At 42.3% G+C, this 17205-nt stretch overlaps 1 protein-coding gene across 1 annotated transcript in view; it reads left to right on the top strand.

Moving 5' to 3' along the window:
* The window catches only part of LOC306703722 (aryl hydrocarbon receptor-like), a gene marked incomplete at both ends in the record, with an annotated part of 35286 nt that extends 24815 nt beyond the window's left edge, over positions 1 to 10471 (top strand). Inside the window, 7 exons of the mRNA XM_079169779.1 lie at positions 902 to 1034; positions 2570 to 2703; positions 3238 to 3440; positions 3664 to 3773; positions 6236 to 6377; positions 6666 to 8280; positions 10322 to 10471. Coding sequence (XP_079025905.1) covers positions 902 to 1034; positions 2570 to 2703; positions 3238 to 3440; positions 3664 to 3773; positions 6236 to 6377; positions 6666 to 8280; positions 10322 to 10471 — 2487 coding nt within the window. The remainder of the gene's footprint in view (positions 1 to 901; positions 1035 to 2569; positions 2704 to 3237; positions 3441 to 3663; positions 3774 to 6235; positions 6378 to 6665; positions 8281 to 10321) is intronic.
* Between the last annotated feature and the right edge of the window lie 6734 nt (positions 10472 to 17205).

Raw genomic sequence — 17205 nt, 5'->3', positions numbered from 1 at the left:
TGAGGGACTGCTATACTGAGCATGAAGAGGGTCATGTGACTGACAGATATAGCCAACAACAATGGCTACTTATTGGTAGGTAAATTAAATGTACTGTCCCTTTTTTGTTATATTTTTTACTGATGAGCTGCATACGAGCGATACCATTACAGTTTAAACATGCAGGCAGAGTTCTCATTTTTCCTGAAGCCTCCGTAATGTTGGCACGCCTTTAAAACCCCTAAATTCATGAGCTAGAGGTATAAGAATTGAGCTTGAGCTAGCTCGGCTACCTTGTCCGTCTGTTAATCGTGGACCCTAGCTTTGATTCATCTCTGTGGAACCCATAGATGCACATTTCTGATCATCTTAAACGACCAGAGGTTCTGTTTTACAAACCCACAGACCGGGTCCGGGTGGTAGCCTTGCGTGCAGCATCTGCTGGGAGCGGCTCGGGGGTCTCGTTTGACCCGTCGGTCTGCTCTCGGCATGGTGCACAGTCAGGGGCCTCACACACCAGCAACAGGACCCTGACCTATTTATAGCTTAGCCTTTAGCACGAGCCGGCGGTCTCAGCGGTGGGGCCGCAGTGAACAGAGCAGCACACACTGAGACTCCTTTGACAGCTGAGTGTTTACCTGAGCACTCGTGTTTCTAAGAAGTACGCAGTACAGGGAGGGTTTACCCATGTGGGAATACTGCTACTAATGCTACATCTACTACCATAATACCTCTGTGACTGCAAAAACATGAGAGCTTACTCAGATTACTAGTTACTATCATGCAACACCCTAAACACCAAACCAACAAGCATGCAACCTGATATTATTCGTATTTCAGGTGTATAATCTTGCGTACATCCTGCATGTAACTTCTTTTATTTCGGCACGAGCTAATTCTTCCTCTCGTTGTCGTTTCTCAGACCGACGTCATGCACCAGAGTGTGTACGAGCTGGTCCACACGGAGGACCAGCAGGAGCTCAGGAGAAACCTGCACTGGGCTTTGAATCCTCCTCCTGTCGCCGCGCCGGCCATCACCCAGGACTCCCCCCAAGGTGACGACTCTCTCCTCCTACGTGAGACTGTTATTCAGAGAAAGATCCTACAAAAAATATGTTTTATATTTGAAAGGAAGTTGGTTTGTTGAGATGAAGGTTCTATTTTGTCTCATCATGGCTCCTAGTGGTGTGTCTGCAGTTGGATATTGTGATGCTTTTGCCTCTTTATGTTGATATTTTGTGTCACTTTGTGGTCGTCGTGCATCTATTCATGATTAAGTGTCTTTGTGGTCACTTTCTGTCTTTATTTGTTTGTCTCTTTGGAGTTGTTTTCTGTCTTTTTGTGTCTCTTCGCGTCTTTTGGTCGTTTTGTGTCTCTTTGTGGTTGTTTTGTGTCTATCTGTTGTCTTTTTGTGTGTCTTTATAGTCTGTTTTTGTTTTGTGTCTCTTTGTTTACGTGTGGTGTCTTTTTGTTGTCTGAGTCTCTCTGTAGTCGTTTGGTCATTTTGCATCTCCTGGTTGGTACGTGGCTCTTCCAGTGATATTTTGTAAATGAAGGTTGGGGGGGGGGCCCCTGACACGTTGGGCCCCTGGGCCTGTGACTGTAGGCCCGTTCACTATTCTCTCTATGGAAACTGGGGATAGTGACACACTTCTGCAGGTATTTTCCGGGCATTGATTGAACATGCATCGATTCCTCTTTTTGCATCAGCACAACTTCCTACAAGTCACTGTTTATCTGAAATTTAGCTTAATTACAAACTTCTACTAAATTTCTGTGCAAAAATAGTGCTGCGCTCCACTGCAGCCCACAGCCTGTGTGAACATACACATTTGGACATCAATATCAGACGGTGAAGTAAACACAGTTTCAGGCATTAAGCCATAAGACCATGCTCAGGTCAAGTCACATGACTCTGTAATCTTCAGTGTGGCTTAGGAAGTAAAGTGGCCCCAGATCTGTATTTGGGTTTTAAGTTGCTTACGTCTGTGTGGTTCTGAGCAATGTGTTTAGACCAGGACCCACAGCTCTGACTCAACTCACCCACTCCTGCACCGAGACGCCGTTCACAGTCTTTCCGCCTCCACTAGCTGCAACAAACGCTGCCACCTGGTGTGTTAAGACCGTTCGCTCCAGGCCTCGTTACATAAGTCTGTTTCATGTGATGAAGGGCAGCTGATGATATCAGACAAGATTAAAGTCCAGCTCAAGAATAAATGCAGTGGGCGGCATGATATGTTTACGATTTAAAATGTGCTTTTAGTTTATTTTTTAATTTGTGACATTATTTAGGCATTCCAGGAATCAAGAAACACTGTAGAGGTGTTAAGCACACGCACAACTCATGTTAAGATGTATCCTCCGCATCCACAGCTCAAAGTGAAACCCAATATGTGACCTGGGTGTCATTTCGAGAGGAATCTGATCAAATGATTTTTTTGATTACATTGTTGTGGACGTGGTGTTGCAAATAAACAGCGAAAAAGAGCTGTTGTGGGATTGTTAGCTCACTGCCAAATTCTCAAGTTAAACTGACTTTATATTGTTATTGCAACTGACGTCAGCCTCGTATTTCTTTTTATAAATACAGAGATGGAACCGGACAGCAGCTCAGCCGTGGTCACCTACAAGCCCGAGCAGCTTCCCCCAGAGAACTCGTCCTTCCTGGAGAGGAGCTTCGTGTGTCGCTTTCGCTGCCTCCTGGACAACTCCTCAGGCTTCCTGGTAGGTTAGATGTTCACACACGAGAGAGAGAGAGAGAGAACCTGCAGGATGACGGCATTGTGACTCAATGTCTGCGGTCTGTGAAGGGACTGTTGAGTCCACTCTTCCACCATTTCCACCTGCTCCCACCCACAAGGTTTTTTCATAAAAATGTGTCTTCACTTATAGATTGTAGAAATACTACTACAGTCACTAAACTGTGTTCAAGAGACATGAACAAAAAATAGCTTCAGGTTGAGAGGAGCTGAAGGATTCTTTCTTTGTTTCTCTGATAGTTTACAGTTTGTTCTGTGTGAGAACTGAGATGGAAACATTATCTTAGTTAGATTTGATGAACAAATGTGAGCGTTAAGAAAGTATGGAGCACTTGGATGGACAGCAGAGAACTGGAGCTCACTGAAGGTCATGGGCCTCACAGAAATACAGGTGATAATATGAAGTATTTTCCTTTGCAAAAGCTCCTGTGCGGCTCTGCAGTCTCTCAGAGATCAACACATTTCAGAGACTTGATCGGTTTTCCTTTCTCCCTCCGAGGCTTTGAACATCCAGGGCAGACTGAAGTTCCTTCACGGACAGAACCAGCGGCAGGAGAACGGAGGGAAGGCGCCGCCTCAGCTCGCCCTCTTCGCCATCGCGACTCCTCTGCAGCCTCCGTCCATCCTGGAGATCAGGACCAAGAACATGATCTTCAGAACCAAACACAAGCTGGACTTCACACCTTTGGCCTGCGATGCAAAGTAATACTAACACATAAACATCCCACGCATGTCTTAATGTCAAATATCTTCTTGTCACTTGACTTGTTGAGATGCTTTTAAGAGATGATGAAACAATCGTAGCAGAAATGAATGTTCCATTGTAGGAGACACTTCCTAGAAGAAGATCAGAGATGAGATGTAAGACGTGTTGTGTATCGTGCATAATGTGTCGTTGTGTAATCATGGTCTTTTTTCTGTGCAGGGGGAAGATCGTGCTGGGGTACACAGAGGCTGAACTGCGGGTACGAGGGTCTGGCTATCAGTTCATCCATGCAGCGGATATGTTGTACTGCGCGGAGAACCATGTCAGAAGTAAGTTGTGTTGGGACGCCGCCGTGGTTGAGAGGTCGAGACACCGACCGGCGAACCACGACGTTCGCGGTTTGAGTCTTGGCGGAGGACTTTCGTGCATCTATCTCTCCTTCGTTCCCTTTCGTCTCTCGACTAGAGCTTTCTAATAAAGGATTCAAGCAGCACGTGTTGTCATCATGCAACACGGGGATGCACAACATAAGAAAAACATGACAAACTAAATAAAAACAGTAGTGCATTCCTGTTGTGCAATTTTTAAATTTGCATCATGAGGAATGTAAACAGCAGCAACAAAAACAACTCTCTGGGCAGATAATATGGCTTGAATTATAAATTATAAATAAAGTCATAAAATGTCAAAGAAATAATAACAAAATACACACAAAAACATAAGGTGAATTTCTTTTATCTGAATAAAAGAGAAGTGCATTTGGAGCCAGAGTGTGCGACACTTTCTTTTACTACATTCAGGTCTATTACCAGGTTATTTAAGACTGTAAGTAGTTATTACATGTCAATTACAAAAGATGTTTTTTGTGTACGTTGGGAATTCTGTAATCACATCATAATTTGCAATAACAATAATGTATTTTATGTAAACCAAAATGATATTCCGTCATATAAAAGTATGACAATAAAAGCTTTCTCTAACATAAATACAAAGATCTTGAAGTGACAAAAGTGCAACTCTCTCCACGTAGTTCCTTTGATATGCTGCTACAGGTCTGCATAAACTCATAAAAATAATCTCCAAATACTTTGATAAGAGTCGACACATGCAATTTTCAACTCATTTGATCAGACGGTGACAGTAGAGAGCTGACAGGAAAGGATAAGGTCACCAGGCTGCCTTAAAACCAAGCTCACCTGTGATTAATCCAAGTGAGCACACTTTACTGCAAGGTTTCCCCAAACACCGCTGCTGACTCACTTTAAAAAAAATGACAAACCATCACGACCCAATTCCCAACAAGCCACATCTATAAATCATGAGAACAGCGAATGTTTCTGATCATCTTTACCGACATTTCCACATCACCTTATATTCTCTTGAAGAGGTAAACCAGCTATTTAGAACAGATATTTGTTTTATGCATGTGTTATTGAAAACATACACGCATGTTAAATACTTTATAAACGAGACCAAATAAATGCATTCAGGCAGAGACAACAGGCGATCTCGCTCTTCTAGTTTCCTCTCAGTTAAACAAACTGCAGATATTAAAGATTGGAAAAAATTCAATGAAGGAAATTCTGCAAAAGTATTTGTTGACTCTAATAAAATCTCTTTGGGAAAGAATTTATTGAGTGACGTGAATATAAATCCTTTTTGGGATAGTCTGGAGGCAGTTATGTGGGATGCACTGTAACCGTCAAATCTTTCTTACGCGCAAGATATTGAGGACAAAATGCCAAAAGCAGCCACTCTGCTGATATATAACGAAGAGAGAATCCATTCATCTCAGATGTTTATCTGACAGAAACGTGTCGCTATTTTTACATTAATCCCGTTGATAAAAGTTGAGGAGGTCTGCTCCAACCTGGTCAGAGAGTTCAGACAGCTTGCGTAAATAATCCCGCTGGATTACGAAGCAGATTGAGCAAAGCTGCAGAGCTGCCAGAGGAAAGGATGGCGACCACAAATCCAACGCTTGAGCGAAGCATCGGAGATGATCCATACAGCAACACACACAAACACTTCAGAGGTAGTGCAGCCACATGGTTTAATCAAGACGTTAAAGCTACGAGAACTTCCTCCGTCCAGCCGATCGTTGTTAATGTTGAAGGAGGAGGTTTGTGGCTCTCTCAATTTATTGTAAATGCATATTACTGAATATATTTCTGAAACCTAATATATTGCGAGAGGATGTCAGTCAGTTGTGTCGTCAGTCCACTTTGATCCACTTTCAACCATAAGGTTTTCAACAACTACTGGCCAGATTCAAACCAACATTGTTGTTGATATTCATCATTGATCCCCCAGAGTGTAACCGGCCATCAGCAAGCCACAGCTTCCACTTGTTCCCAAAGATTTACAGGATTTCTCTTGATTGATTTTCCATTTAATATTAGTTACCCTTAAAGGAAAACTTCAGCCACAAAATGACCATTTTTACATGAATTACTCACTGAATGTTACTCTAAATTCTTGAGGAAAACTTTAGTGTGTGTACGACTGGATGAATGATACTTGGATTTTACCAGTTTAGTGTTTGTATATTTTGATAGAGTTTAACTTTTTCTCAGTTTTCTGATTTATGGTTCACTGTGGAGGCATGCCAGAAAAATACAAATAGTCTTTTGTCGGTGAAGAATCTCTTTAATTCCATTTGAAGCCACCAATGTGCAACATTACAGTTTTGGACTCCGTCACTGCTGAAATAAAATGCTCTCAGCGGGTTTATATTCTTTTTGTCCCACAGTTCAGTCATTATAAGTGTGTTTGTGTCCTATATCCGTAGTGATGAAGACTGGGGAGAGTGGTCTGACGGTGTTCAGGCTCCTCACCAAGGAGAATCGCTGGAAATGGGTCCAGGCCAACGCCAGGCTGGTGTACAAGAACAGCAAACCGGACTACATCATCGCCACCCAGAGGCCTCTCCTGTATGTTTTATTGTCCGTTTCTGTTGTGTTGTAAACAAACCAAAGACGGGCATAGTAAACTTATAGCACCTTGATATAATATAACACTTTCTAGGGGGACAAATTATAGTTTGCCATGTGTTTTTAATCTGATTTATGCAGGGAATTTAGCTCAGTCATGTGAAAACTATGAATAGAAGTATGTATAGTTGTCAGTTATGATGGGACACAGACTGGGTAAATGGGTAAGCTAGCATCCTAAATAAATGAATTGTGTCCAGACAATAATCATGTTTTCCGTCTTTATAGGGATGAAGAGGGAGGAGAACACTTGCGTAAGCGCTCCATGCATCTACCCTTTACCTATGCTACAGGTGAGGCCCTGCTCTACCAGTCCAACCATCCCTTAGCAGCCTTTAGAGACGGAAGCCATGAGAAAAATGGCGGTAAGTCAAAGAAGAGCCGGACTGAAAGGCTGGTGAGGGATGGCTTGGACCCTGGCTCTCTTCTCGGGGCGCTCATGAGTCAGGATGAGTCGGTGTACGTTTGCCAGCCCGCCCCGGAGCCCAAAATGTCGTTCCATAGCTTCTTTGGAGAGCAAATGGGCTTCTCAGACTCTGAACCCTCCAGCCTGCACAGGAGCTGGGACGAGCCGAGCAACGGCGTGCCGGGTCCAGGCCTCACGGAGATGGGCAACAGCTTCGACCCGCTGCTGGCTACTCTGGATTCCCTCTCTCTGGAGGGCCAAGGGGTCGTGGATTCGGAAGAGGGTTGTTCGAACGGCGATCTGTTTGGAGCTCTGGAAGGTCTGGGGCTGAGTGCCGAGGACCTGGAGCTGCTGCTGCTAGACGAGCGGATGATCAGGGTCGAGATGGACCCCGAACGCGTGCCCACCTTGGACGACCTGCTGACAAACGACGAGATCCTTTCATACATCTACGACTCCATAGAGGGGAAGACGGAGCCCACGGAGCACCGAGGGCAGGCGCCTCTCAGCTCTGCCTCGAAGACAGCCACCGCAGTGTCGCTACCTGAAAGTAATGCCTCTTCTGACGCTAACGTGCAAATGCAGTTTCCTCACCATAAGCCTCCCCTGGTGGGGCACGCTCCCATCCTCCAGCTGTCCCAGCAGATGCAGCAGCACCTCAACATGCGGCCAGATAAAGTGGGGCACGACTGGACCCAGCAGAGCAACCACTCGGCCAGCACCACAGTTAACGGAGAGCTGCTGGGGCAAAATCAATCAATCGCCAATGGACAATGGAAAGCCCAAGACATTCTAGTCGGTGCAGGGATACAACTGGAACACTATAAAACGCAACAGACTGTTTTCAACGGCAAGGCCTCAGAGCTGGACGGAGAGCTTCATCAACAGCCAACGCATCAACGATACCTTCAGCAGCAGCAGCAGCAGATACCCAGGGTGCAGAACCATCTCTCACAGCAGTGCCGTGCCGATCAGAAGGCAGCCAACCTCAACGGACTGTGTGGCATCTCCAGCACGGAGCATGTGGCGGGAAAATCCCAGTGGCAGGACTACGGATTCGGTCAGAGTCTGGGAGGCAACTCCTTCCTAGAGAACGGCCGAAAACCCCCGACAAACCCCTCGCTAGACTCTCGCATGGATTACAGCGTGCCTGATATTGACAATGCGGATTACACCATGAGCGGAGGTGGTTTGTTTGGGAGGAACGGACAACAGCGCGAGGCCGAGTCCACGGTCTCGTCCTTCCAGGGGATGAACCGTAAACTGCAGCCGGAGCAGATCCCGGTTCCTTTGGCGCAGGTCATCTCCAGCCTGTCGCAGTGCCCTCCGCCCAACGCCTCCCTGGAGCAGATCCTAGGAGTGGGCAAGCCCTGCCGGCAGTTGGACCACTATGGCATGGTGGCCTCTGAGATCCCTCTTGAACCCGGTCCCAATAAGGTGAGGATGCTGAAACGCTGACATGTTGTTGTGGTTTGAACTTGGCACTTCATTCTCGAGTTTTGGGAATCGTATGTTTAATATCTCTATAATATCAAAAGGTATACTTTCTGGCTTTTTGCCGCTTTCAACTGCATCTCGCACTCTTAGCTAAAAACGCTGTTTGGGGATTGTTTTTTGAAAACGTTACAAAGGATAATGCATTATTGTCGTCATGTCTTTGGTAACATTCTTTGTATTTAGCCACACTAGCACTGGTGCTCTATGGTTCAGTCCAATAGAGCTTCAACAATGGATTCATTGATGAAAAGAAAATGATTGGCATCGTTCAAGTAAAAATACTAAACATTTGCTGGTTCCAGGTTCGCAACTATGAGAACGTGTCGCTTTTCTTGGTCTGATATTATAGTGGAATTATTATTTGGGGCTTGTCACCATGTCTGATGTTCAGCCTGCATCTTGACTTTTAAGTGAGACGTTCTGCAGTTTGATTCAAGCCTTTTATGATCCTCCTTAGCTTGTGAATATTCATGAGAGGATGAGTCCTAATGATTTCGGTCACACTCTGACCTTTCCTTTTAAATGGTGGATGTCAACTGTGCCTCCTGCAGGGCGCCGTGTCAACATGATGTTTCAAATGGTAACGGGCAGGCAGCCATGACATTCATACAGACGTATACAAACATCATGAGACTTAATGGATATGATATTAGGGAGAGCTGAATCCTCGGCTTAACTGAACACTGTATTTTGCCAGTGGATGGTGTTTAACATCTGAAAGACTACAAATGTACAGAGTACTTTATGTGTGTGCGTCCATGCATCTTAATTTCCAGTAAAACTTAGATTGAAGTACTTGCATTGAAAAATAGAATTACTAATAAAAGTATTTGACAAATTCAAAAAATATTTTTTCATGAGATCACACAGATTTAGTGATTTGTTTATTTAGATTCATATTTAGTCAGTGTTATCATGGACATGGGTTAGTGTTATAATATGTGCACTATCGTGACTTACTCAGTTGTTTGGAGTTTATGCAGCCGAATTTACAGAACATCTCTTTTATCTCGTAAAATAAGCGTACGTAAATATAATAATATGCATTGTTCATTAAGTTCAAAAAAGGTATTAAATCTTACTGTTTATGGATCAAACTTGAATCAAAATATGTTAATAACTACATCGTGTATCAGGCCTACGTCTATAGCCCAGAATAGGACGATAGTTCTGAGAGGAGGAACAGCGCCGTCTTTTTTTCTACATCTATGTCTTGTTTGTTTTGTTCATTTCGGGTCGTTGCTCAATATTCACAGGTTAAAAACACGGGATGTTCTGTGACCTGCAAAACATGGAAGCGCTGCATTTTTAGTTTCTGCAGAGACTGAAAGTGTTTTTGCAGGACAGAATGAGAAGAGATGCAGCGCAGGGATTCTCAACCTAATACGCAAACAATGGTGCAAGAAGTACAGTTTCATATGTTGTAGTATTTGGAGAAAAAACTCTGAATTTCCAAGATTAAAGTCGTAAATATACGAGAAAAAAGTTAATAAAGAGTTAATCTCTGAGATTAAAGTGGCAATTTTACTTGAAAAAAACAAACGTGTCACATGTCATTCGAGTTGACTCGTTTCTTTCCCTTTCTTTTTACTACGGCAGAAACGTTTGCTATATTTAATATGATTGATGTGACTTTATTAACAATGTGAAAATATAAAGGTATGTACTTTACGTCAAGTCACCAGTTTCAAGCACTATTTTTACACATGCTTGTTTTATTTTTGTTTGTTTTTTAAATTGTAGTCTCAGAAATGGTGCCATACTGCTGAGAACTTCAATCTTGTATTCCTACCACACCTCCCCACGTGGTTAATATAAAAACATGGGTTTAAATATTCAATTAATTTAACTTTAATGTTGAGACCGGGTGTTGAGGGGTTTCTGTTTCCTGAGCATTGCTTCCTCTTCCTCCATGTATGACTGTATATCATAGCATCACTTCCTGCTGTCTGTGTTCCTGACGTCCTCTTGCCTCGTGCAGATGGAGAACGGCTGCCTCCTGACCGGTACTTACCCGGGAGGCTGTGCTCTGCCCAATAGAAATGGAGCAGCGCCCCCAACTGTCCAGATGCCCGTCCCCGAGACTTTGTCCAGCCTCCCCGACCCGCCGGCCACCGGCTTCTACCTCTGACCAGCTGCCCCGCAGCAGGAAACACACGATGACTGGACCAGCCTTATATAGACAATACGACAAACAAAGCTGAATAAACGTAGGCCGATAGGTTTTGTTTTTTTCTTTATTTCGTTTCCAATTTGTAATTATTTTTTTTTGTGTTTGTTGTATATCCAGTCATATTATCATGAGTCCTTTGTTTACAATAATGCAGTCGAGAGAGCTCAATTTATTTGAAGTAATACAGAAAATGTAAATATGAGGGTTTTTTTTAAAGATGATTTTCACAAATCTGCGTTCAGATACAACACGAAGCAGAATTTAGAGTTGGGAGCATAAAAATAAAATATGGATAGTTCTGTTTTCCAATATTTAAATCTTAACACACATTGATCTGTTATTTCATGTTTTTTTTGTTATTTTGTACGCAGTGAAAACGCAAGATAACACGAGGAAGACGTGTCCTAAAGTATTCATGAATAACGGCTTCATATTGTGTGTTGTTGGGTAAATGACGGATATCAGTTTATTAGTAGAAGCTCAATATGAATTGTTAAATACCACTTTATTAGTAGATTAAAGGATTAGCTGATCAATGGGAAAATTGATTATTATTCTTAGTAATTTTTTCAAGCAAAAGCGTCTGCTGGATCCGGATCTGCTGACTTTCTTCGTCCTACATGGAACTGAATTAGATATATTTGAGTTTTGGACAGTCGGTCGGACACAACAAGACATCTGGAGAATTCTTTGTCGGCATATTTTGCAGTCCTGAGATATGAACGAACTGAGGCGGAGACAGGTGGTCGTCCATCTCCACGTCATGAATGTACTGAGGAATATTACGGACAAATATCTGAGAAAGCATCAAATGCAGTTTTATGTTGTGACTTTATGTTTCCCATCAGAATTTTCCTGTTTTCAATCATCATTTGGTTTTAGGGTCATTTGGTTCACTTTGTATCTGAACGCACCATAAAACAAACACACATACACACGCACACACACACACACACACACACACACACACACACACACACACACACACACGCGACTCCCAACGTGACTGCAGTTTTTTTGGCTTCTGGCAGTCGGCAGCATCACTCACAAAGTTTTTCCGTCATGTCACAAGAATGTAATCTTTCATTTCTTTCTTTGTTGAACTTGTCAACGAGATTAATCCATAAATGTTTTTTTAGTATAGAATATGGAAATTATGGCTAGAAATATCCTGCACTTTATTTCAAGCAGCCGCTTAATGCAGACGTGTGGTCGGGGATACGACGGTGATGAGAAACATCCGCTTTATCTCTGAAGCTACTGATGCAACATGGACCAGTTTTGCATTTTATTTTATTCTTATTTGAGGCACATTTCAGGTGACGGGTTAATGTCCTCACAAGCACAAACACTTCCGTACAATTGTTAGTGTCATCATTTTTATCTTCCTCCACTTGAAGTATTATTATTATTATTATTTTGTCGTCGATGATGATGTTGGACCTCTGGATGAGTTTTATTTCTTTTACTTTGGTTAAAAGTTGAACCAACTTGAATAGAAGTCCTTTTTTTCCTGTATTTATTCCTGCAGCAAGGAAGCATTCTTGATTGTTCTGAAGTTGATGTGTGAGACATTCTCTTGTACAGAAATAAGAAAAGACGTCGTGCTCCGTCACCCCTCTTAGCGAAGCGGCGGTTGCACTTGCTCTCCCGAGGGAATCAGTGAATCCAGACAACAAGTCCATCGCAGCAACAATCCCAGATCACTGAAGGAAAAGTCTTTGAGGATGTGAGGAAGCGAAGGTCGATAGAAACTCACAGAGATGAACTTGTATCAATCTTCTCGTCCGACTTTTTCTTTTAAATGCTAGAAAGCTTGTTGATATACAGTATATCAGGTCAGTGACTTCAGGTCTACGCAGCAGTTACAGAATGGCAAACACTGAAAAAAAACCAAATGTGAGTTTTAAAAGAAGAAGAAGAAGAAGAGCGATCTCTACTGGACGGACACAGATCTGAATGTTTCTTGTATTTAGCAAAGCGACTGGAAAGTGATGCAGAGTAGAACTATTTCACGGCGAAGAGATGCTGAAAAGAGATTTCCATTTTTATTGTTCAAATAATGTCATTACTATTGGTATTAATATTATTGTTCTATGTTTTATGTTGAAATGTGATACACGCGTGGTTACATGTCATTCGAGTTGACTCGTTTCTTTCCCTTTCTTTTTGCTACGGGCGGAAACGTTTGCTATATTTAATATGATTGATGTGACTTATTAACAATGTGAAAAAAAAGATGTGTATATAAAAAGCAAACAAGCTTTGACAAATACAGGTATGTACATAGTTTTACGTCAAGTCACCCGTTTCGAGCACTATTTTTAAAAACACATGCTTATCAATCTCCTTTGTTGATTTGTTTTATTTTTCTTTGTTTTTTAAATTGTAAATAGTACTCTCGTCACGAAACACTGGACTCTATGACAGCCTGAAAATGGTGCCATACTGCTGAGACGTTCGATAGGCTGCGATGTTGGAGAGTTTAATTTTGTCTTTTGGTTTAGCCACGGTAACGTTAACATGCTAACAGGACGAGGTGGAGCTCTGACCCGTGTCCTTTGACTGCTTGTTTCAAATGTATTCTTTTTTCTTCCTTTTTGAAATAAAAAGGAGTTCTTCGGTCACAAAAGTGAAAAAAAAACACAAACATCTCATGCGTCTCCCTCTCTGAGAGCTCCGGATTTTATTCACTCTGGGCAGTGAGCGGCTAACAGCGGGGGGGGGGGGGTTCTGACCTGTAAAGGTGATATGTGAAGCGTTTTAACATCAATAAATCATTACCACATTAACTCTGAGACGTCTGCATGATTAACTGGAAACGGAGACGCTAAAAACAATCATTGCTCATTTTAAAAGCTCGTTGTCCTGCTCAGCAGTGGAGGAATGTAACTAAGTACATTTACTCACGTACTGTACAGTTCTACATTTAGAGACTTGTACTTCTACTTTGTCTCCACTGCATTTATTTAATGATTAGAGTTACTTTGCAAATCATTGGACACAAAACATTGTAATTTTTCATGCAAAAGTTTCAAACCTTTCATGGTTCCAGCTCCTCAAATGTGAACATTTGCTGCTTTTTCCTGTTGATGGCTTTAATACTTTTTATTCAGTTGTAATAGCGTTGACTTTTGGACATAATTAACATTGTCACTTTGCACTATGGGTAATTGTGTTTTTATATTTGCTATTTTCTGAACAATCCATTAACGAAATGAACACTTCACCACTTTTATATCAATTATTCATCCCGTGTTACCTGAAATTCTTGAGAAGTGTTTTTTTCTCGCATGCTTCCGCGACGAACAAAGACTCAAAAAACGGCTGAAAACGGAGTAAAGTGTAAAGTAAAGTGTTTTAAATAATCACGTTTAAGCGAAGATGCACGTGTTTGTGAAGTATAGCGAGAATACGACTGGATAAGTTGCACGAGTTCTTTGTTAAAGGATGTTTTGATATAGTATTTTAGTTTTGTTAATTCATCAAGACTTTTCTCAAGTTTTCTTAAACAATTCAAGGTAACGTGTGGTAAGTAATTGATGTACAAAATGGTCATTTTAAGGGTTAAGTATTCCTTTAATGCAGAACAATCAGCAGATTAATCCATTAAATAAATTCATATTTAAAACTATAACAGTAAAACCAGATTGTACATCAATGCATGAGTAATAACGACTTAATGATAAAACATATTATGATATATTTCTAATAGCCATTTTTCTGCATGGAGTACTTTTACTTTTAACACTTTCATGCTTATACTTCATTACTGAAGTAACATTTACAATGCATGACTTTAACTAGTAAAGGAGTATTTTTACAGTGTGGTATTAGTACTTTTACATCAGTAAAGTACCTGAATATGTCCTCCACCGGCCTGCTGATGAGTAGCTTTTAAATCTACGCTGCAGTTATAACTATTGCTTTACAACAAAAGGCTCACAAAGTCAGTCCAGGAATCACTAGAGCTCATCCCAGCTGAAGATCCCAAGAGCTGTCCTCTTCAGCACCGGTCCGCTCTGAGATCGTTTGTATCATCCCTGCTCCTTGAAGAGCCTCTTACTTCCCTGTCAAACAAACAGAGGCTCCTGCATCCTCGCAGCTGCTGTTGATGGGACTCGGCCTGACGTTGCACGCGCTGCCTGCAGACTTCACCGTAATGCGTTGTGATCGTCGGGCGGCCAGAGGGGGGAGCAGCGCTGGCATTCTGAATAGGTCGACGAGGGACACGCAGTCACAATATGGTCCCCACACCGTTGCAGGCTTCGTACACTTCGTCACACACACACACACACACACACACACACACACACACACACACACACACTGCTCTTCCTGTCGTTAGTGGGGCAGCATGAGCGAGACGGGACTCCGCCGTGTCAAGTCACAGTTTAAAACACTGCTGAGGAGCTGTGTGGTGTCTCTCCAGATTTCTTCAGTGAGGACACTTGTTAGGAGATTTGGAGGTTCAAGTGTGTGAAAAGTCACTGTCATAAGTGAACTTACTGGTATTACTCCACCGAGGAGGAAACTATCCAGGTTTTAAATGGTCTAACGATCTGGGATTGTTCAAAAGATTTTTAAAAAAGCGTCCCATGTCTCATGAATTATTCCACCAATTTAAATGAAAGAATTTGATGATTTTATCCTGTTTCCAGTTTCCAGTTAATGTGTTTTGATGCAGTGACTCAATGTGCACATACACTCCTATTATTACCCTCGATTTAGATGTGACATACGGCCGTGGTAAATTTGATCATACATTATTTTACAAGATAAACCCAATAATAGCATCATTAAAATGAAGATGTGGAGGCGAGAGTCAGAGAGCGGCAATAGGAACGTCACTCTGAGTGGGTGTAGCGGCCTATTTCCAGGGTGAGGCTGGATGGTGGTTGGCGGTGGGGGGGGGAGGCATAACCTCTGCTTGTTTATGCAAAGACATCTCTGCCTAAAGAGAGAACAATGGGACTAAATGTGCCCGAGGCGTATTGTTATAGACGGGAGCTTTGTCATGGCTGCAGACATATTTAGATAGTAACTGGCCAATGTTAGAGTGTGGCCCTCTGAGGTGGAGGGAGAAGGGACACGTGACTCATCACCCCGGTATACGTCTCCCCTCTCTCAGCCTGTCGAGGCCCCGCTGTGGTTTTCACGGACGTCAGATACAGAAAAAGAAGCTGCCAGAGAGGAAAACATCTTGCACGCAGAAACATTTGGCTGTCTCAGTTTATCTTAATTAAAAGCTGTGGGAGGGGGGGGGGGGGAGGGGGGGGGTGTAGACATTTTGACTTGTCGAAGGAAAAGTACAACTAAAGTTATAATATAAAGTTTATATTATTTCCATTTCATGCTACATGAAGCAAATATCACACTCTTAATTTACCTTTTAGTCTTCAGTTTCAAGCTTTTACATAAAAAAAACACATATAATAAGCTTATAAAACATAATGCTTCTTCATATATTAAACCAGCCAATGTCTACCTTTTTGGCTGGTGGCCCCATGTCAGTGTGATGATCCAGCTAAACGTTACAGGTGAATTCACTGTTCGAGGCAAAACATATTCCAAAATACGAACACTAATGTCGCAGTACTTGATTTCCTCTCCCGTTAATCATCTCACACACACACATTGATGTTCGGACCCTTTGGAGGGCTACTGGGTAACCACCTGGGAGGACTAGCACCAGTTACAACTGTAACATGTTGTGCATTGAACATCCGTATTAATGTAATCTGTTCACACGCCACTCACTGGGGACAATGTTTCAGCAGAACTACATTAGCTTTTCTTTAATCACGTTGTTGCTTCTGTGCTTTCAAATCAGTGGGATTTATAATGCAGGAATATTTCAGGACCCTGAAATCAAAGCAGCTCAATAGAATTCAGCCGTCATTCATCTTTAATATTAACACATAAAAAGATGAAAACAATGCTGATTCCAGTCTTTATTGTAGATGTTGTGTGTGATGGAGAAGCAGCGTTTTCAGTTTCCTTTTATTAGATCATTTCTTAAACTGCACCATAACATTCATTCTTGTATTTTCCACCTGTCTTCTTCAATTTGAGCTTGTTCTTATTTTCTATTGGATTTTAAATGACTGTTCATAAATGTTCTTCTAGAATTTTGTTTCTTTTGAACTTTGTCTTTTGATGTTTTTATGTAAAGCGCATTGATTTGCCTTTTCTTGCTGAAATGGGCTTAATAAATAAACCCGTCTTGCCTTGTTAATGTTGGCCACGGTACAGCGTCAGTGCATTGAAAACCCTGCAGACGCTCACAGGTGTTTCCACTTACTCCGGCCAATCAGACCTCTGCTGCGGTTGCAGGTGGGCGGAGCTTTGCCGGGAATTACATGAGCTCATGAAAACAGGTGCAACGCAACTAACAGGAGACCGAAGATTGAAGATGTCAACCAATCTCAAGTGCTGCAGAGGTAATAAAGTGAAAACACCTGTGTGTGTGTGTGTGTGTGTGTGTGTGTGTGTGTGTGTGTGTGTGTGTGTGTGTGTGTGTGTGTGTGTGTGTGTGTGTGTGTGTGTGTGTGTGTACCAAGGCCTGGTACAGAATTTAAAACATTTGGCTGGAGACACATGATCACCGCTGAAGGCTTATACTGTAGACCAGGAATGTTTCTACCTCAAAGCCTCAGAGCTGAAATGAGTGCACTGAAACCAGATGAAAT

This window comes from Pholis gunnellus, assembly GCF_910591455.1.
Source record: "Pholis gunnellus genome assembly, chromosome: 12".
Taxonomy (NCBI): Eukaryota; Metazoa; Chordata; class Actinopteri; order Perciformes; family Pholidae; genus Pholis; species Pholis gunnellus.
Note: the sequence above shows the minus strand (reverse complement) of the source record. Positions and strands in the feature narration are given on the sequence as shown.